Source organism: Pseudoliparis swirei, chromosome 21, assembly GCF_029220125.1.
Source record: "Pseudoliparis swirei isolate HS2019 ecotype Mariana Trench chromosome 21, NWPU_hadal_v1, whole genome shotgun sequence".
In the NCBI taxonomy this organism is placed as follows: domain Eukaryota; kingdom Metazoa; phylum Chordata; class Actinopteri; order Perciformes; family Liparidae; genus Pseudoliparis; species Pseudoliparis swirei.
The window spans coordinates 12,322,412-12,344,853 of NC_079408.1; the positions used below are offsets into that span (position 1 = coordinate 12,322,412).

A 22,442-nucleotide genomic window follows, 5' to 3' on the forward strand; every position below is an offset into this window, starting at 1 on the left:
GAGACATAGAGAGAGAGAGACAGAGAGACAGAGAGAGACAGAGAGAGACAGAGAGAGAGAAAGACATAGAGACAGAGAGACAGAGAGAGAGACATAGAGACAGAGAGAGACATAGAGACAGCGAGAGAGATAGAGACAGAGAAAGACAGGGCAAGAGAGAGAGAGAAAGAGAAAGAAAGAGGGAGATACATTGCAATTTATTTAAAAAAAATTAAAATCCCTGAAGTCCATGGAAAAAGTTCTCATGGTATTTGTCGTTACATACATGAGCTGTAATTATTGTACATGTAAAATTCTTCATAAGTGTAAATGTTTTATTTTGACTCAATGAGTGTCCGTGAAGTGCATCATCGGCTGAGCAGTCATACAACATGAACTAGTCGGTGCCAGCGATGTCTCCCTGTGGCACGGAGACTCGTCCGTCTCCGTCACCTGAAGGAGGTTCGGCGTCTCAGAGACTCGAGACGTCGGGTTTGAAAAAAAAAAGACTTGTCAGCTCCAAAAAGTTTATTTTACTGATATGAATCATTTGTATTTGAATTTTTAAATGTGAGGAAGTCTCAGACGCAGTGAGACGTTTCAATAAATACTTAGTTTCAAGCACACTTTAGGAGACAGCCCCCCACACACAGTCTCTTTCAATGTGATGCTCAAAAGTCCCCTAGTAGTACGTTCCATTATTTATTGATAATGAAAGCCTCACATTATGTATTTTACTCATTGAATGCAATATACCCATGGATTTTCTTTTTGTCCGAAATTGTTATTATTGATTATTGATTTTCTCCTGTGCCCTCACGTTCTCCACCATGCGTCTCCACCTCTTCACTGCCACGGGGTTCTCCTCACTCACGATGTTGAATCCATATTCGACTGCACAGCTCACAGATCTGTCTGCAAACCTCAAGGACTTGTAGATCTGAAGCTCGTCAGGATTTGAGATAAGCCTTAAGACGTCTGTGAATTAGTCAAAGAACTGTCGTTGTGTAATCCCCCCCCCCCCCTCTCCCTTTGGTTCTGACCAAACATGTTCAGAGGCTTTTCATTGGAGGTTCTGGCCTCCGCAGCGAGATTGAGTCGCTGTAAATATACCAAAAAAAAGTTAAAAGCTCATCCGTCCATCACAGGCGGTCAAATTTTAGTAATCTTACCAGCCTGCGTGTTAATCCCAAATTAAGCCTCAGACCACATACATTTTAGAACAGGAAGAGGCTGAGCTCGACCTACAGCGTGGCTCCGCCCCCACGCACCCCTGTTGGATAACGACGCGTGCACACACTCGTCACAAAGAAATACAGATGTCATCCACATGGCAGTGGGACCTCTTCACTGCTGAACGACACTCCCCCCCCCCCCCCCCTTAAATCAGATTTGAATGAATCCCAATACATCACTTTGCTTCCAGAATCCTGCAACACGTTGAATCTCAACCCCCCGGTGTGACGACGCGTATCACGCCGTCGTCATGAGGAGTTAGACTCAGTGGTGGGAATCCATCATGGAGGGTTCAGGTGCTGGAGGACGCTGGTCCAGTTGGAGTCTGAATCCAGTTTAGGGTTTAAGGAGGCTTTGAGAGTGACCTTTTTGGATTAAAGCTAAACAGATTTGACCACTTTTATGCCAATTTCTTTTGTCCAAAACTACCACGATCCTTTGCAAGTCTCCCCTGCAGTTGAATTCTCGGCAGAGCGAGTGGAGAAGAAGCTGAAACTAATCCTCCTCCTTATTGACTGCAGCTCACGCATGGGGGGAACATCATGTCTTAGTCAGCAGGAGATGTGGTATCAGAGTGACTCCTTTTCCCCCAACACAAGACCGTGACCTCTCTGTGTGTGTGTGTGTGTGTGTGTGTGTGTGTGTGTGTGTGTGTGTGTGTGTGTGTGTGTGTGTGTGTGTGTGTGAGGATTGGTACATTCAATCCCACAGACATCCAATGACAATTAAAGAGTGACCTGAGTAAAGAGCAGGATTAATTTGATTTATTAAGAATGTCTACCATTGAAAGCCACCCTGAACCCTGCGGCACCAGTGGTGTTATTTCCCCCCCTACGGGAAATACTTAATGTGTGTGTGTGTGTGTGTGTGTGGATACCACACAGGGTGGCTGTGAAGCGTCTAGTGCAGTAGTGCAGAAGTGCTTGTAGTTAGTGCATGCTGCATGTTGCATGTTGCATGCTGCCCTCTGCTTGCAACTCTCTGCTTTCAGCTACCGCCGCTGGCTAACTCCCTCATAGGGGGTGAAAAGAGGAGCCGAGAGCGTAAGTCTCCTCTGCCAGTACATAGCCTCTCCACCACCAAGACTCCTGCAGTGCCTCCTCGTGGCCACACATGGTAACTGGGTACCCCACGGTCCCAGGCTAAACTGCAGGGGATCTCGGAGCAGCAGTGGGCCCCAGAGATGCGGTGTGCAGGCCCACCACAAGGTGGACACGCCCTGGCACCCATCAACCACTGCCCCAGCTATGGGCAAATAGCCCCACTGCCTTGTGGGTTAGCCTCTTGAGGCAGGGCTAAGGGAGCAGATCCCGACAGAAAAGCAATGCGCTGGCGGTGCGCAATAGGCGGGCCTAAACATAGCCAGGACCCGGCAGCCTCCTGCAGCCAGGATGGGGAACTGGTCGTCCTGGGCTCACCCATGCCACCAGATGTACCTCACCATGGCGAAGATAGTGCTACTGGGGATAGCGCGCCTCCAACGGCACTCTAAATAATCTCTTTGCGCAGGTATCCACCTCTGACCACGGTGAATACTCTGGATCCACATCTGGTTGAAGACTGGCGGCGTTGGGGCAACTGGCGACGGGAGCAGGTTTGAATAGACTGGGAGCTTCTAGTCAGAGCCCTGCACGTCAGCGGCACAGGATATTGGTCGCTATCAGCTGGGACTGAGTGGCAGCTGATCTCGGCAGCACCCTGTGTGACTGAGCAGCCCCTATTTAGGGACCACACTGCTCACCTCAATCCGAGGAGGGGCCTAGAAAAGGTGGCCTAAAAAATGCCCACTCAACTCGCACCTGGACAGGCTACCGCACCTGTCGGGTCATTCCACTTCTGCGGTCGAAACAGAAGAAAAAATACCCAAAACCTAAAACTGGCAACATGGAACGTAAGAACTCTCCTGGACTCCTATGGCAGGACCGAAAGACCTCACAGAAGAACAGCACTGATTGCGGCCGAGCTGAGGCGTTACAACATCGACATCGCCGCACTTTGCGAGACCAGGCTCCTTGATGAAGGGTCGCTGATAGAGGAAGGGTCCGGTTACACCTTCTTCTGGAAAGGCTATCCCCCAGGTGGACAACATCTGCACGGTGTGGGACTGGCCATCAAGAACACACTGCTACCAAGACTCACTGAAACACCTGTGGGCATCAGTGAAAGACTGATGACCCTCCGTATCCCCCTGGCGAAGAACCGCTTTGCTTCACTTCTTAGTGTGTATGCGCCAACACTGCCATCCGACACTGAGGTTAAAGACTCATTCACTGGATGAGGCTCTCCACCGGATCCCCAAGACCGACAAGATCCTCCTCCTTGGGGACTTCAATGCTCGTGTGGGGCAGAGTGACAGGATATGGAAAGGAGTGCTTGGCAGGCATGGTGTTGGCCAGGCCAACTCAAATGGCATGAGATTACTTACTCTCTGCTCTGAGCACAACCTGACCATAACCAACACCATCTTCCAGCAAAAGACCAAATATAAAACATCATGGATGCACCCACGCTCTAAACATTGGCACCTGATTGACTATGTCATCGTGAGACGTTGTGACATCAAAGACGTTCTCATATGCCGGGCCATGAGAGGTGCAGAATGCTGGACAGACCACAGGATGATCGTGGCCAAAGTCCACATGAGCGTACGCCCCCCCATGCGGAAACGTGGGGTCAGTGGGAGACTCTTAGACTGTGCCCGTCTGAAGGATACCAGCACAAGAAATGAGTTCCGATGCTCCTTGGCTGAAAAACTTGAAGAGATTGAACTCACCTTGAGAGGAGGGAATGACACAGACCTACAGTGGACCGCTATCAGCTCAGCCCTTCATGAAGCAGCAGCCCACACAATCGGCTATAAGACCAAAAACCACCAGGACTGGTTTGACAATAACTCAGACACCATCCGTAACTCACTGAACGCCATGCACAAAGCACACCAGGCAACCCTGAAAAACCCCTCATTGAGCACCGCCAGACAGCAATGGCAGAGGCGGGCGTGAAGTGCAAAAGACCCTACGGACAATGCAAAACAAGTGGTGGACAGAGAAGGCACAGGAAATCCAATCTTTCGCTGATAGAAATGATATGCATAACTTTTACAATGCAGTCAAATCTATCTACGGCCCAACAAACCACTGCATCACTCCTGTTAAAACTGCAGATGGGCTCAGAGTCCTAAAAGACCAGAGCAGTATACTGGAGAGGTGGGCTGAACATTTTAATACCCTGCTTAATCAGGACTCTAAAGCAGACCGCACCATCCTGGATCAACTGCCTGAACTTCCACCGATTGACAACCTTAACCAACCCCCGACCTTCCTGGAGGTCCTGTCAGCCGTCCGCTCTCTGAAGAACAACAAGTCTCCTGGCATGGACAATATCCCTGGAACTGCTTAAACATGGTGGTTACCTCTGTACAAGAGCGCTACATCAACACATCACTAAAGTATGGGCTGATGAAAACATCCCACAGCAATGGAGAGATGCCAAAATTGTCACTATATATAAAAACAAAGGTGACAAGACCATCTGTGGCAACCACAGGGTATAGCACTCCTTGCTGTTGCTGGTAAGGTCCTGGCCAAGGTGCTGCTGCAGAGGCTCCTCAACAACATCACAGAGGCATTGCTCCCAGAATCACAGTGTGGCTTTAGGAAGAACAGGAGTACAGTCGACATGGTCTTCACAGCCCGGCAGCTTCAGGAAAAGTGCAGGGAGCAACATCAAGACCTGTTTATGGCTTTTGTCGACCTCTCCAAAGCCTTCGACACTGTGCAGAGAGACCTACTGTGGGACATCCTGCTCCGGTTTGGATGCCCTAACAAGTTTGTCAACATCCTCCGACAGTTTCATGATGGTATGAATGCTAGGGTGACAATAGGAGGACAAGAGTCTGCCTCCTTCCCTGTGTGCACAGGGGTCAGGCAGGGGTGTACTAGCACCAGTGCTCTTTAACATCTTCCTCCTATGCGTCACCCAGCTTCTCCATAAGGAAATTGAGGACAACAGCGGGGTGACAGTAGTCTATAGGCTCGATGGCAACCTCTTTAACATCAGGAGGCTGCAAGCAACCACCAAGCTGCACAGAGTGAGGGTCCTTGAGCTGCAGTATGCAGATGACTGCGCTCTGGTGGCTCACACTCCACAAGACCTCCAGGCTGTCCTGGATGCAGCTGTGAAGGCTTACAGCAGGATGGGGCTGACCATCAACATCACCAAAACAGAGGTAGTCTGTCAGTGGAGCACCAACATCCCACCACGCCACCCATCTTCAGCATCAATGATAAGCATCTGTCTGTAGTACCATCATTCAAATACCTCGGGAGTATCCTCTCTGAGGACAATAACATCGACAATGAGGTCCAGAACAGAATCAAACAAGCATCAGCTGCCTTTGGGAGACTCAGGCGCCGGGTCTTTCAAAACAAGAACTTATATCTCCATACAAAAATCTCTGTGTATCAAGCAGTTTGCATCACCACCCTCCTCTACAGTTGTGAAGCCTGGGTCACTTACAGCCGCCATGTGAAGTCCCTGGAGCATTTTCACATCCGCTGTCTCCAGCGAATGCTAGGAATCACTTGGCGTGACCGAGTGCCACACACCGAGATCCTCAGGAGAGCAGGCTGTAGGAGCATGGAGGCCACCATCACCACTACCAGCTACGATGGCTGGGGCACGTCATAAGGATGCCCCTCAATCGGCTGCCTCACAAAGTGCTGTATGGCCAGCTCGCCCAAGGCCAACGCTCTGCTGGAGGGCAGAAGAAGCGCTATAAAGACCAGATTAAAACAGCGCTAAAGAAATGTAAAATCAGACCAGGGGACCTGGAGGGCTTGGCTGCTGACCGTAACACCTGGCGTCAGATGTGCCAAGACGGGACCACAGCACTGGAGGAGGACAGGACAGCCAGGAGGCAGGAAAGAAGGCAGACAAGAAAAACAACCAAGGTTGCCAGGACCACCACTACTACATACGCATGTCCCACCTGCGACAAGACCTGTGGATCCAGGATAGGACTATACAGCCACCAGAAGACTCACCGCTGAAAGTCAGAAGTGGACGTCATCATCGGCTTCGATGGACAACTACAAGCAAGCAAAGCATGTGTGTGTGTGTGTGTGTCTGTATGTGTGTGTGTCTGTATGTCGGACACTTTCAAAAGATTTAGCTTGGCTGAAGAAGCAAAGATAGTCTGCCAAGGACTGGCTGTCCACACGCACACACACGCACGCACACACACACACACACACACACACACACACACACACACACACACACACACACACACACACACACACACACACACACACACACACACACACACACACACACACACACACACACACACACACACACACACACACACACACACACACACACACACACACACACGCCATTGGACATTTTTGCATCTACTTGCCCCGACCAGCTCTTACTTACTTTCCTCTCGGGTGGACCATCACTATTTAGGCTCCAGCAGTCCAGTAATTACTTCCACATTTGGACGATACGGACAATTTATGACCAGTGCCAGCGTTCAGCCCCAGACTGGGAGGTGCTGTGCCCGATATAGAGCCATGTGGAGAGTCCGGGCGTATAGAGGTCAAGGTCATTCGGAGCCTAACTGAAAATACCTGTCCCTGGAGTCTCCCAGTGAGGTTCATCTGGCTGTGCAGTACGTCTCATTTATTTTCCCCGTCCCCCTCCTCCTCCTCTACCTCTCTTCTTCCCCCCATCTCATCCCCAAAGATGCAGATTTTTATTTATTTATTTTTTAAAGAGGCCGGAGGAGCAATGCATCGGACAGAGGAAGGTGACGGGAGAGAAGCGTGGCGTCAGCAGAGCGTCTCTTAACCTCAACGCAGACTCTGAAGGACTGGCACGCCGTTCAGAGGAAGATGACGAGAACAATCGGGTGCAAGATAGAGGTATGGAGAACGAGACGCTTCTCACACGGACACGTTGTTTATAACACTAACATGCTACGTATGTGCGGGAGTTTCGGTTTGTATATGTTCTCCCCCTTTTCAAGTTACAATCCAAAAAGCCTATCGTACTTAAGGATGTAATCCCCGGGCACTAGGACCTTGGGGAGGCTGCTGCGCTGGCGTTCTCACTGTAGCTCAGTAATAGAGTCCAAATGAGCATAAAATATCCCCATGACCCTGAAATGCATTCTCTAACAATGGATTCCCCCCTAAAAAATTGCACGCAAACATAAACAAGCATACCCCTCCCCTTGGGGTTTAGCCCCGCCCCCTTTTTCTTTAAATCCCACAAAGGAGAGAGGGAGGCTCTCTCTGCCTTCACATGTGTCCGACAGGTAGTCAGTTCACCTCGTCAGCTGATGTCGAAGTCACTGCAACAACGGCTGATTATTACAGGCGTCTTAAAAACGCTGCTCCGCTCGGTCTGCGCCGGCACCGACGCCGTCAGACTCCGGGGAGAACAGATGTGCGACATCACCGACGCGTGCCTCCGTAAATCATGGCCGCCGTAGTCCACGAACTGTTTGGCAGCGTTAAAAGCCGGGAACTTGGAAAGAAGAGCCACGGAGATGCATAACTCAAGCACAGTCGTGCTACCGTAACTCTGACTCACACCAACGCATCGTAAACATAACCCGTCATACAGAGTGTGTGAACTCCCAAAAGGACCTCGGTGTAGTAGCAGCTGACATGGCCAGAAAATGCACGTTTAAGGTTATTTGTAGCTTTATTTTAGGGAATAACTTGGTTAGTTTGTGAAAAGACTGTGGTCGGGTTGAAATAAATATGTGTGACAAACTGGAGAATATGCACTCTTAACAAGTTAAAGAAAATGGTAATTTAATGGTCTGTTGGATGCGGTATTAGGCCTCATTAGAGTTAGCTGTGGGACCTAATAATTAGGCAACAGACTGAATGCCAACTAAAAAAACATTACACCAGTGTATTACAGTAAATAGGCTGCTGTATAATATTTGTATGCAGTGTGGAATTGCATACAATAGTAGTGTTCCTCTACTTGTTGCCACTGTGCAGCACGAGGGCGCGGTTTTGCGCTCGTGTTTTTGCGGCAAAAGACCAAAAGAAAGAAATAAACTTTGAGCTTATCTCCTCCTTTCCTCAGCCGGTGGACAAAGGTCATTGCTGTATAATTTCCCTTTCATCAAATATAGCACTGTGGGCAGATTCCTGCTTGGCTGCTGCTATACTTAACATGCCATGCTTCTGCACACTGGTCCCAGAAACACGTCAGAGCTTTCTCCGGAGTTAATAAGCTTGTTACTCCCCACTGACTCTAATATTGTCTTTCTCACCACTAGCATGAGCGGCCTGAAGCTATTAATCCATGGACATATGGATTTTACTACCCCGAGTATTTCATCCGCCAGCATTTATTGCATCCAACTGCTTAACGGCAGCCAAAAAAGCAATAGCACATCCTCTATTGAAACGAGAACAAGTGGAGTGTAGCACAGTAAAGAGTTTTTGTTGTTGTTGCATTTACACTCTGGATTGAGGATGAGAAGGTGTGTGCTCATATTTTCATAGTTCACCATTCACATTAAGTGCACAGCTAAATGTAATGAAATTAGGGGCTCACGGTGGCCCCAGTTGACAGTGAATAATGGGCATGAAGGCGGGGAGAGCCTACATGGTAATGGCCATATTTACAAGGCCCATCAATCATCTCCAAACCGCCAGTGGCCTCATCCCTCATAGGAGGGAGAGAGAGAAAGGGGCGTGACGCCTTCGAGACGAGCTGCTTCTCTCTCTATCCCAATGTGATTCAGACAAAATGACACGAGTTTGGCGACATTGTGACTGACCGAGAAAAAGTAGGCGAAGAACAGCAAGTGCATTATCAGGAATGGCTAAAGTGGAGAGTATAAATAAGTGCTTCGTGAAGGTAGTTCAAGGCGACTTCTGTGGAAATGTAATTGTGACATGTTGGAGTCTGTGTTCCAGCACTGAGATCAACGGCACCAGACAGACAGCGTTGGTACAATGTCAAAGAATAAGAAGAAGAAGAAGAAGAAGAAGAGCTGCCTGTTTACAGTCTGTTGAAATACTGGAAGTAAACACACAGAGCGTCTTCATTTATGTCAACCTCAGCACTCTGTGAGGAGTGTATACATGATAAAGGCTGACAACTTCCTGTAAAACGAGTGTATTCATGTGCTCTGTAGTCCTAAATATAGTAATGTAGTCCTAATTCCAACAATATAGTCCTGTTAAATACAACAATGTAGTCCTAAATACAACAATTTGTAGTCTTAAATACAACAACGTAGTCCTAAATACGTAGTTCTAAATAAAACAATGTACTCCTAACTACGTAGTCCTAAATACAACAATTTGTAGTCCTAAATACAACGTAATCCTAAAAACATAGTCCGAAATACAACAATGTACTCCGACATACGTAGTTTGGAAAGTTTCATCACAATGTTTTTTTTTTTGTATTTTGGTTTTTAGAACATACGACAAGGTGAGATCTGTCTAGAAAAGAGAGAAAGCACGCCAACGAGAGTGAGACGATGTTGAGTTACTGAGGAACGCAACGAGTGAATTTGCACTAAAGCTTAATGATTTAAAGCTTTAATGAATGGCCTAATAATGAATTCACAGAGAAACAAAAGCAGCTGCCTCAGAAGAGCGAGAGAGAGAGAGAGAGAGAGAGAGACGATAAAGAACAAGATTGAAAATGGAAAGAGTGAGACAAAGAGGGTGGGCGTGAATCAAGGAGGGAGGACGACTGAAAGAAAGACGCCCATAGGGGTGTGACTGTGTTAGTACAGGCAGACAGAGACGAGAGAAGAGGTGAAGGGATGAATGAAAGAGGACGAGGGGTGAGACGGCACCTGGATCAGAGCGGGGGAAAGTGGATGAGAGGACAAAAGCTTTAGATCAAAGACAGAAAACAAGGAAAAGAGAGAGAGAGAGAACAGGAGAGAGACACAGGAGGAGGACAGGAATGGTAGAAAGTGAAAGCTGAACTCACGAGTCCTATACGACGGGCCGTAACCTTGCCAACAAGACGATTTGCGGCCTTCCAGCATTCTACTTGGCATCATTGGTTTCTGCTCGGACAACAACTACTTGGTCAAGGTTAGGAAGGTTGTGTATATATTTATATAAATATATATTCATACTTCTGTCTCGTGCTCACATGGTCTTAACATGCGGTGTCAGAGGTTCTCATGTATCTCACTCTGGATGGTGAACCCCGGTGGATTACCTGCTCCGCCAGGCTCTCTGTGGTTTATAATTGAACCTTTGAGACGTACGCATCACTAAAGCGCTCTCTCCGCTGACATGATAAGGGCCAGGAGGTGGCTCTTGCTTTTTACCTACGCCAAAGTCTTTATCGTTTCAATTTCATGATAGCATGTGGAATATCTTCATAACCACGAGTTCAAATCAAATTACCATGCGGTACATCACGAGGTAGTATTGAAGTCTGAGGAAGAGTCTACCCAATGCAGAGACAGGGGAGGGACTTTTTGGGACTTAATGGGGGGCCCAGCAGCTCAGTTTTGGCCTCGGGGGCCCTCCAGCTGGTCCAGACCAGACCAGTAGAGATGATGCCCATAGTGGACCAATCTTCACCTCCGAATTGATGGACGAGGCGAACGTTCAGTGTCAACGCAGGAAGTTCTGAATGGTTACGGAAGCTGGTGACTTTGGCAGAAAAGGTTTTCCGTGTACCGGGGTTTGGGTCTTTCCTGATGACATTAAGGATCAGCTGGGAGACCCCCCCCCCCCCCCCCAGGCAAGGACCTGATGTCACCTGAGGTTGAGAGAGGAAGGACTGGATGAACAATGAGGGGGACAAGAGAGTTAGAAATGATAAAAAATGGGAGGAAGAGGGAAATGAAGGGGGGAAAGTAGGACGGAGGATCGAAGGGTCCAGTTGGGGAACACTGTAGGAGTTGTGGAGATAAGAAGGAAGGATGAGTGGAAGAGGAAATAATGGGATTTGGACAAGGAAGGTTAGGCAGGGTAAAGAGGATGGGAACATAAGAACTTAGGGAGCAAGGAAGGAAGGTGTCGTGGAAAGGTTTGCAGAGGGAGGAAGGGATGAAAGCGAGCGAGTGAGTCAGCGTGAGACGGAGGGCAATGGCCGAGGGAGAGAAAAGGGTGGAGAGAAAAGAGAGATCGCTCACCGATGGACCCGCTGTGGTAACATCGGAAAGAGTCAATGGCCAGGAAAATAAACGTTTCCACCCGCACACTTCTTCTCTCTTCAACACCAACACCTCCCCTTTTCTCTCGACCCCCCCGCCCCACCCTCCTTTCCTCCTGTACACTCTCACTTTATCTCTCTCTTCTTCCCCCTCTCTTAATGACACCTTACATGGCACAGCTTTTTAACACCGTGCTATATTTCCCCTCTTCCTGAGTGCTGACCCGCACAGAGATAAATAGGAATATTCCCCGAGGAGCCATTAGAGGCAAATACAAGCCAATTTCTTGTCTATAGATGCTCTCCAGATGACACTTCGAGCATATCATGCCATAACTCACAGCGGCACACAAGTGGAGGACATAAATATCAGACATTAAAATGTGAAATCTCCCCCAAAAGACTCAAATTGGCCACATTGTGAAAGTGTACCACTCTGAACTTGCTGAGTAGATTGCGCCGCATATCAAAAGAGTCTGATTGTAACACGGGGTGAAGCCGAGGGACCGGAGGGCCGAGCCCGGTTGGGATCCAGAGTTTGATCACATTTGATGTCTGACATTTTCTAGTGGAATTGAAAATGCTCGGTTGATATTCGCCCGCTCGACAATAAGCGGTGGCCACGGCGATGCTCAGAACAGCTGTTTTGAGAAAAAAAGAAGTAAAAAAAGAGCTCCGGAAACTTGACCTTTTAGTTTTTATTTTTGACAGCAAGTGGGAGGTACCATTCACCTTTGTATCTCTACATCTAAATGGACTAAAGTTGCTTTAATGACAGAAAACAAGAGAGCCAGTATGAGGCATGGCTGGTAATGTGTGCATATATATATACACACACATTTAAATATACACATTTATATATATATATATACACATTTAAATATACACATTTAAATACACACATTTATATATATATATATACACATTTAAATATACACATTTAAATATACATATATACACATTTAAATATACACATGTATATATATACACATTTACATATATATAATATATAATATAATAAAATATTATATATATATATATATACATCTCTTCTAAAACCTATTTATTTATTAAGTGATTGGTGTAACATTGTTTATAATGTTCTTTGCTTGACAGTTACCGAAGTCATTGTAATATCTCCAAACACGCCGTCAGAAAACCGTGAAAAATAAAAAAATACTCGCGAGCAGGTTGGAGTTAAAATGTGCGCACTCGGTATTTTGACAGTGATTTGCCTTCATAGGAGATCCTGTTACTCCTCGGATGTTTAGAAGTAGGATGAGAAACATCCACCCACACACACACACACAGACACACACACACACCCAGAGACGCAGGTTGCAACAGAAATAGCTCGTAGGATTTTCTGCTGTCATTCTCTCTGTCGTCTCCCATGAGGCTGCAAACGAAATTCATGTGAAAGTGACACCAGATGTTATGAGGTTGCTCCATCTGTGTGTGTGTGTGTGTGTGTGTGTGTGTGTGTGTGTAGTCATATGATATACATGTCTACATGTCTCTATGCATTTATGCTTGTGTGTGTTCTTGGCTGAGACTCGGACAGAGATGGATGAGTGACCTTTTGACCTCAGCGAGGCTGGTCGTGGCAGACACATACCCCCATCGTGCATTAGGTAATGACCAATTGCTGTCTCCCTGCACACACACACACACACACACACACGTTGACAAAGTTAAAGCACCCAGAAGGAATCTTTGCTCAATCCTTCACTCGGATCTCATCCAGAGTCGCTGATCGAATGAGGACGAATCAATGAGCGGTCACATTATTATCAGAGGCCCTTCACAGCTCTCCGTGATATCTGTCAGGCTGACAATGGCTTTTATATCAAAATCTGATATTGTTTTATCGGTACGTGGCAATTCTGAAATGTTCAGCGAGCTATTTTTTTCCCACCACAACACATCTCGTGTTCTGAGGTGTTTTCTTCACTTATTTACAACTCTTTATTGGGCGGAAAAAAAAGTAAATATACTGTGTGTGTGTGTGTGTGTTTCATCACGTTTCTCTCACGACTTTTCTTCTGCCTCCAGACGATGAGGAAGAGAAAGAGGACATCTTACCTTCTTCTACTTGTTTCTCTCCTCCGTTCCCACTGTTCTCTCCTCTCATTCATCTCCAAACACATGCAGGAGGGAACACCTCTCCCCTCCTTCCTCCTCTCTTCTTCTCCTTCTTCCTTTGGCACAGCACTGAGCCAGCACTTCTGCCTCCTTCACTTCTCTCTTTCTCTCTCTCTCCCTCCACAGCAGTGGAACATGGTATACAATGCTAACCAGGCTCTCAATGTATGTACCCTCTCTCTCATTCACTCACACACACACACACACACACAAGAGAGAAAACCTTGTCTAACGAGTGTCAGGAGTCATAAAAAGAAACAAACTTTGCCTCTGACTGTTCCTCCTCCTGCTCGACCTCTTCCGTTCCCTCTCTTTTATAGTTTATGTCAGCATCCGCTCCCAAATGAGGAAACCAACGAGCACGACTGCGCCTGCTTTATTTCTTTCCTTCGGGTCCTATCTCTAATACTGTCATGTACATCGTGGATTGTGATGTTTCCATCTGCAAGTTGAACAACGAGAGCGTCCTCTGTGCGACTCCACCGCTGACTTTCAAAAATGGCGGTTGATATCGGGGGGAAAGCCATCCAGGTATCAGGTTTACGTTTATGACCTCGTATACCATTGTGTATGAACATCCATACATCCATTCAGGAATCATAGAATGGTGATACACTGCAAGCCGGAACTGATAACAGATCATTCGGCATACTTTAATGGCGCCAATATGAGGAAATGTAAAAACAACAGAGGCTATGGAGTCGCCACAGCTTCGGTTTGAACAGACCACATTATGGGAACTGTATAGTGGTAAACTATTCTCTGAAGGTTACGGTGCAAATGAGAAATGTAAAAGTAAAGAAAACTAAACTAAACTTTTTTTTAAGTGTTTCTTCGAAGGCTGGACACGGTTTTCAAGAAGAGGGAAAAAAGCGACCGAGCCTCAGTCCAAGTCAAAGTGATATCTCCCTGCCGCTGACTGGACGCCGATGTTATGCTATTTATCTGACATTAAAAGAGACGCCTAGGGGTCTGTGGAAGTGTTGTCCTCGGAGTGCAGGATGGGACTCAGTGTCCTCACGAAGCACATGGGACGTCCAAACAATGTGTGTGTGTGTGTGTGTGTGTGTGTGGTTCCTGCAGCTGTTGTGTTCCGTCTTGTCACCAGCTTCTTTGCGACGCTATTAATTAGGCTCTCAGCGACAGACAGGCCGCACATCCGGAGACGTTTCACAGACACACACTCCGGGGGGGGGGTTACCACATCGTCGAGACGGGAAGACCCCCCCCCCCCTTCCCCCAACCCTGGGTGACCTGGCAACCTAAGGAGCGCCGTGGGACCGGCATGTTACGCATCACCGACCACCTCGGGAGTCCGCGGCGGCTCGCGTGTTTCTTTTCTTTCCTTCTCCCTCCCGCTCACACTGGATGGCCGTATCCGTGTCTCCTTCCCTGTGTAATCATATCCTGGACACCATAGGCTCCCAATCTAATCTCATGCATCGCTACTCTTTAATTAAACTGATTTGCAGAGACTCTCTCTTCCAGTCTGTCCCCAATTCATTCATGCCCCCCATACCAAAACACACACACACACACTCATGCAGTACATCCTCATCCCAGCGCGTTGGCAGCTCCGCAATTAACCCGAAATGCCACGCGGCTCACAAAATGTGACTCCTGATTATTTCCTGCTCTCGTTGAGGCAGCTGTTCCCCTTCCGCCCGCAACCGCTCTTTGATCGGCGACACCGAACTGCGGCGACTCGACAACAAACCGCCAACCGGACACGTTCCCGGAGTCCTGTTGTCCCCGGGCCGGTTCGTTTTGGCGGCCGGTATATTGAACCGAGCGAGATGGGGTTGTCCTCGCAGAGCAGCGGGTTTCTCTTTTTTATCCTTCCTCTTCTTCAGTCTCAGCTAATCACAGCAAACAAGGGGAAACACACACACACACACAGGGTTTGTACAGTTGTGCCTTTGAGTCTATTTTGCCGCACAGAGATAATAGAAGTGAAGCCACAGTCCGCTCTCTTTCCTGCTCTTCCCTTTTCTTTTTTCCCCCCTTTTCTTTTTATAATGTCCTCATCGTCAACCTGCTTATCTCCCTTCTTCTTTCTCTCTCACCGTTCTCACCCTGGTTCTGAGGGATTCAATTCCTCCCCCCGGCTAGTAAACTGCTGTAATTATACGAGCTGCTTTATTGAAGTGGACGTGGATGATTCCCTTTATGCGTGCGGAGACGGGCCTCCCATTCAAACCCACCCGGGCCACCCTATTATCTCCTGCCGGCCAAGGTGATCCTGCTCCTACAGCTGTTCATTTTTTCCTTCCTCTCCCTGCCGTCCCTTTAGTAGCGCTGTTCTTCTTATTTTCTAGTCGGAGGGTCAGCCCGTTGGGCTCGGTGCTGCTGAATCTATTCATTGCCGTCGTGTATCTCCATTACGCCGCGCGGCTGAGTGGGGCCGCCCGGACATAACACTTGGCACGCGGAGCTCCAATTGGGTTTAAGGGGTGGGGGGGATGTTCCTCAAAGGACCAAGGTCACCGAGTAGGTTCACTGGAGAATTGAAAGGCCGGAGTGTATTATGTGTGTGAGATTTACTGGGATGCATTGCTACACTGCACATACACACTGACAGTAACACACACACAAGTAAAAGAAGCCATTCAAGCATGCACACATTGCTTCTGTGATGGAGTGAAGTATGACCATCGGCTAGACTCACCATCAGCGGTGTTCGGCATCATGTCTGAGCCTGCTGGTTAGACATCAAACAGGAGTCAGGGGTTTAAAAAATTAAGTTTAAGTCCCCTTTGAGACACTTTACAGGACAACTTCCTCACTAAATCTAAATATATGAAGAAAATTTGAACAAAAACTTGGCATTATATTGCAGGGTGACACATCTGAGACACCGACTTCAATAGAGAGCATCAGTAATGGGTCGTTTGTTTAGTCAGCCTGAAAGGTGTTTTCCTTTAGCCCAGTTTAACCTTCAGCTCCAGTGTAATGGGAGGAAATGATCATCCGCCAAGAAGCGAATAAACTGCTGGTGCGACCCAATGTTACGACGGGGAGCTCGGAAAAGAAAGTGAGCGTCAACCCTCCTGACAGGCGAGTGAGCGTTCACATGTCACGCTTTATCAAAGAAATGGCTTTAACGATGAAGACCGTCTTGTCCCCTTGGCGAATATTATTTTATGGGAATTTGTTCCAAAAACCTTTTTAAAAAAGAAGAAAAAAGAGGGGACCGTCATCTTATATTCAGACCAATATGGTGCACGCATCTGAAATGAAAACACTCTAACATGAATTTAAATCTCAACAAATGAAAACTCTTTTAACAATAATGAAAACATATTAATACTGAACTTCAGTAAACGGTTAGGGGTCACATACAAGGACACTTTCTGAAGGACACTTGAGAGGAGCCATCGCTTCCAAACAGGGCGACTTAAGTGGAGCTTACTCAAGATCATCTCCTAAAATCCTTAAAGATCCGGCTCAAATGCTGTTTAAGGAGGAGTATGCAAAGGACCTGGCAACCAGCACCAACATGCAAAGCCATAATGACTATCGTCAGGCCCGATCATTACTGTCATGCAACGGGGACTAATTGCTTCCTTCTGAGGTCCCGGGAGATTTACTGTGGACACAAGCGATGGCTTCTAGAGGGGTGCAGAGAGGAGAGCGGTGAGGAGGAGCAGCTTTTCAATAAGGTGATCAGCTTTCCCATGTTGCTTCACTCTCTCTCTCATTTTCTCTCCTTTCTTGTAATAAGCGGTAAGGTGAGGCGGTGGTGCTGGTGGAGCGGAACCCTACGTCCTTTTTGCAGATCTAATTGCTGCTGGTGTGGGAGTGAGTCTTTTGTAATTGCGGTTAAGTCAAAGCCCCTTTGGGCTGCAGGAGGATTGAGAGCCCAGAGGCTGAGAAAAATGGAATTGGAAAGGTTATTAGACGCTTGGATTTAAAAGGCAACGAAAGCAACAACAACAAAAAACACAGAGCAAACATGCGGCGTGCCACGGAGGTGGAGTGAAGCCCCCGATGTGCACGGCTCGGAATTACAAGAAGGTAAATAATTCTAATAGTGTTGCTCACGTTTAAAACAAGTAGGCTAAGTCAAGTTTCAGAGCAGAAACGGGCCCGTTAGCACAGCTGTCGTCTAGTTATCCTGTTAGATAACTAGCATCCCAGTCGTTAAGTTTCTTGTAATATTGGTCTTATCGACTTGTGTAATATGTGATTCTTATTGCTTTGGTTGATTATGCTTCATTGTTTTAAACAGCACACACATGGACTGGCACAGGTCACATAAACGAGGTGAATGTAAAGTCTGTCGTACATATAGGGGACATTTAGGATGGTATGATGCCAAGATACATTTAGAATTATTAATTAATATATTTCTTCATTTGACTCCGTCTGGCAGTGTTCTGTGAAGAGTAATCGTGCTTTTGGAGTGATTACAATAAAATAAAATAAGAAAGAAAAGCCTGTCTAGGTGTATAAATCCAGGCATTGTGTGAGTCCACAAAGTCCTCCAGGCTGTCCCTCATGCCGACATCAAAGATTACAGCATGGGCACTGCAGCGTCGGGCTTCCGGAGACGAGTTATGTGCGTGTAATCTGTGGGAATATTCCTGAATGGAACATCGATCCCGTTTAAAGGGATTCAGCCAAACAAAAATCAGTGTCAGTGTGAAAATCAATTCTCCCATTTTCTCACGCACATTTTTTTGTTCAGTCGTGAAGCGTCCGCATCAACTTCCCGGGTCTCTCGGTCCACAAAATCTGAAAGAAACTTCACACAGGACGGATCAACCCCCCCCCCCCCCCCCCGCGGAGGTCACGGCAGTAAACTCTCCCCTTCTTTACTAGTCAGGGTTTCCCCGGGTGACTCACTGCACGCAACCCTGCCTCCATCCCCCCCCCCCCAACCCCCTCGCCCGAACCCAGTGCTTCAGTTACTGCACTTCACACGTGCTCAAATGTAAACTATGATACACACACACACGCACACACACTTCAACTTTCTATGTCCCATCCTTCTCTGACATAAGCACTTCCCAGCTCCCTGACTGACATTAATCTAACATTTATACCTCCGCTGAAAGCTTCCCATCATACAACATGACCCCCAGGGTGTGTGTGTGTGTGTGTGTGTGTGTGTGTGCCCTGGTTAATATTTTAATGTGTTTCCAAGACGGCGAGCGTTCACTTTACCTTGACATGTCGTAGGCGGATGATGAGTACTCTCTACGTGTAACGGCCGGCTTATACCGCCGTGTACTATTTATTATTTAAGGTGGCTTATTAAGCTCCAATTAGACGCACCGGGGGAACAACTACATGGAGAAATGAAAGAGCTTCAGAAATGACAACTTTAACTTCACATATTTATGTTTTCAGCATCTTAATGTCCCAGTCAAGTTATGATGCCCCTGAAACCGATCCGACTTCATTTAATATTGAGTATCTGCAGATATAGAGATATAATATTTGTATTTTTCTAGATGTCAGCGCCGCAAAATGCATTTACTTCAAGTGCATTCAAGTTTTTAAAACCAATTCAATGCTTGGTCATTGAATAGCTCGGCATTGCTTGAGGAAACCTGCATCCAGGATGTTCCTTCTCTCTTTTGGCCTCGTCGGTGTCTCGAGGGAATGTCCTTCTTCTTTCTAAAAGTGTGTTGTCTCTGTGACCGCGTGAAACATGATGAGAAACACAGAATCATATACGGCTCAATACGGCTCGATATAGCAGATACCGATCTTTCAGAATAAAAGCTTTGATTGGCCCCGATACCGATCTTTCAGAATAAAAGCTTTGATTGGCCCCGATACCGATCTGGGAGAACAGATTGGGACCTGCAGGGTTATCGAGCATCTTTTGCATTAGTTTTATTTCTTGAATACCTTAAAGTTCTGTCCAACTTTCCATCTAAATCTGACCGGATGATTACCATGAGCTTTGGTTTCTAAACCTGGATGTTCCCGTGAAACTAAAACTAAAACTTGGCGAGTGAATCTTGAGTTCAGACTCTTTATTTTATCACAGATAAACATGCCTTCCTCTTTCCATTTACTGAGGTCCCATTTTACATCTTCAAATTCTCGTAATTAAAGTTAATCCTTCCTTTGTGTGTGTGTGTGTGTGTGTTGGCTAATGCAGAGATCCTGTCATTGAGGGTACAAGGGCATCGCTAAGAGGCCTCTTCATGCAAATGAGGCGGAGATGACGGTGAGTATGTCACATGACATATCTCATAATGATTACTCATCTCAGCCAGAAGCTACGCCTGATATGGAATATGAGACACACACACACACACAGTGAGTGTCCTCCCCTTTCTTGTTCGCACACATGCATGCGCACAATTACACATGATCCCCCCCCCCTCGCCGCCATCCCCCCACTCGCTCTTTTACTCATTAACAAATTTATTTATGGCCCCTTAATTTTGTCTGCTTATCTTCTTCTGAAGCACCGGCACTGCCCCCAGATTCCAATTTCAGCTGCGCTCACATACAGTATGTACATATTTACTTAAAACCCTTCTCACACACTGTATACAGAACTTGACTTCCTTTCACACACACACACACACACACACACACACACACACACACACACACACACACACACACACACACACACACACACACACACACACACACACACACACACACTTTATCAGATGAAGGCCCCTATGAGAGTCATGAATTGACTTCTTTCTTTCATCCCCCACTTTCTTAATATAATTGAGCACCACCATTAGCTCCGCCTATCTCCCCCCCCCCCCCCCTCCATCTCGCTTCCATCGTTCTTTACCTTGTCCTGGTATTTTGTATTTTTTTTTCAATTACCCTCCCCCCTCCATCTCGCCATTCCTTCCTCTATCAGTCCATCTCTCGCCGCTGCTTCTGACCCTCTTACCTCCCTCCATGCTTTCCACTCGCCTATACCTCCTCTCCTCTTTATCCCTCCATCGCTCTATCGCGCCATCTCTTCCTCGACCAATTTAGAGCTGCTTTTAGTTCTTGCCTCCTCTTCCCATATCTGTCCATCTCTCTCTGGCTTTCCAAGATATATCTGTGTGCTCCCTCCTTCCTTACCTCCTTACCTCCCTTTATTCTCTATCCACCTGACTCATCAGCTCCTGCAGAGCGGTTCCAGTCCTGATAGCCTTTTCTTTTCAAATAGAAATGCATGAGGACGTTTAAAACATCCTCTTCCATGAACATCTCTCTCAAAATTGAATTTGTTAATTAATCAACTTATCTCTCCCATGACATTTTTAACCATGTACGACTTAGTTCATGCTGTATTAAGGTGTACACGCTGTTGGTCTGGACATGATTCTTCGTCTACAAACCCAAAACGAGATGTTGGGGTATCACAGCCGTTTCCAGCGCTGACACAAAGTCGATACCCTCACAGCTCACACTTCATGGAAAAGGGAAACCTTTCAAATTGAGACAACGGAAATCCATCTGACCGCTGAGAACTCCTCCAAAGGGTTCGAGTCGTGCTCGGGGAAGTGATCCTCAAACGTCTTCACACGTCACGCAATAAAGGAAAAAAACACATCTGACATGGTATGACATCATTTTCCTAGATCCTCATGTCTCTTTCAAAGACCTCCTGACTTACGGCATCCCGCTTAAATCACTCTCCATCTTCCTCCTCCTCCCTATTGGTTACGTCTATCTTGAGGTCAGGCTTCAGTCTGTCCTTGTCTACTCTAATCACACCATCTCCCAATTCACGTTTAATCCCAGAGATAGGGGGGGGGGGGGGGGGTTGAGATGCTTTGCTTCACTGCACAAATTCCTTTTAATAAAAGTATGTGTTTATTGTTGTCGCTCTTATTCTCACGGATGTAGGGTAATCAGCCATGTAGGAGGCCATCTTTGGCCATCGTACACAAATTCCGGACGCGAAGTCCCACCAATCAAAGCCTCGGCGCTGATGGACCTGTCTAATTGTGATTCAGCTCTCTGAATCCAGCTTGTTCTCCGTCACATCCAATTTCAGCTACATCGTTAGCTGCCATGTTTTACCGCGCATCCATGTTCCACATTCAGCGTAGATTCAGAGATTTTTTTCTTCACTTTCAAAAGATATATATATATAAATATATATATGGTGTCAACTGCTTCAATGGTTTTCCCTCAGATATTCTGCACAGTGTGTACCATTTAAAGCCCGTGAGCGGTGTTAGAGCTGCTCTGCAATAATGCTGAAATGAAGAGCGTTCGTTTAAGGCTGTGATATGAATTTGTGATGAAAAGAAGCGAGTTGAATAAGTCATATCGTCTGGTTTCATCATCAGGCTTCAACGCTCCTCCCGTCAATCCCAGCCTGTCATTCAACATGACTATACACATGTTAATGTACCCGTTGATGCAGGCGGCGTTCTGCGAGTCATCGCGGCGGACGGCATCATGGATCCGAGGTCTGTCGCGTGACCTTTGTGAATGTCAGCGCCCGAACCGCCGCTCCGTCTCGTCACTTAACACTTCCGAACGTCTAATAAAGCAGAGATGGTTACTAAATAATGATGATGAATATCTGAGAATGGCTGCCCTTCACGGCCCGATGGCCTGAGGGGCGCACAACGTCTAAAGCTGCAGAGAGCCTGCTGCTGCTGGGCCACATGTTCAGCACCAAACCCCGAGCTACGGAGTTTTACACATATGTATATATATATATTAGGGCTGTCAGCGTTAACGCGTTAATCTATGCGATTAATTTGGCCGCGTTAACGCACTAAAATATTTGAACGCAATTATCGCAACTTTGTTTACTTCCGGTGTTCGTTGAAGTTTTTACACTGTTGAAGTTTTTAAAACAATTATTTATCCGCGAAAATAAGGAGCAGAAATCAGTTTAACTCGTGGATGAATCAGTCGGGTTTCCTCCTGCTCCTCCTTCCTCCCGTTTCCCCCTCTGA

The 22,442-nt window shown here is 46.9% G+C and overlaps 1 protein-coding gene across 2 annotated transcripts in view; it reads right to left on the reverse strand.

Annotated features, from left to right (window-relative positions):
* Positions 1 to 22,442, reverse strand: part of fgf11a (fibroblast growth factor 11a) — a 73,914-nt gene that overhangs the window by 41,135 nt on the left and 10,337 nt on the right. The window contains exon 2 of one of the 2 annotated variants that reach the window (XM_056442480.1): positions 2,802 to 2,830. The exons of the other annotated variant lie outside the window; for it this stretch is intronic. Coding sequence (XP_056298455.1) covers positions 2,802 to 2,830 — 29 coding nt within the window. The remainder of the gene's footprint in view (positions 1 to 2,801; positions 2,831 to 22,442) is intronic. 2 annotated transcript variants of the gene reach the window in all.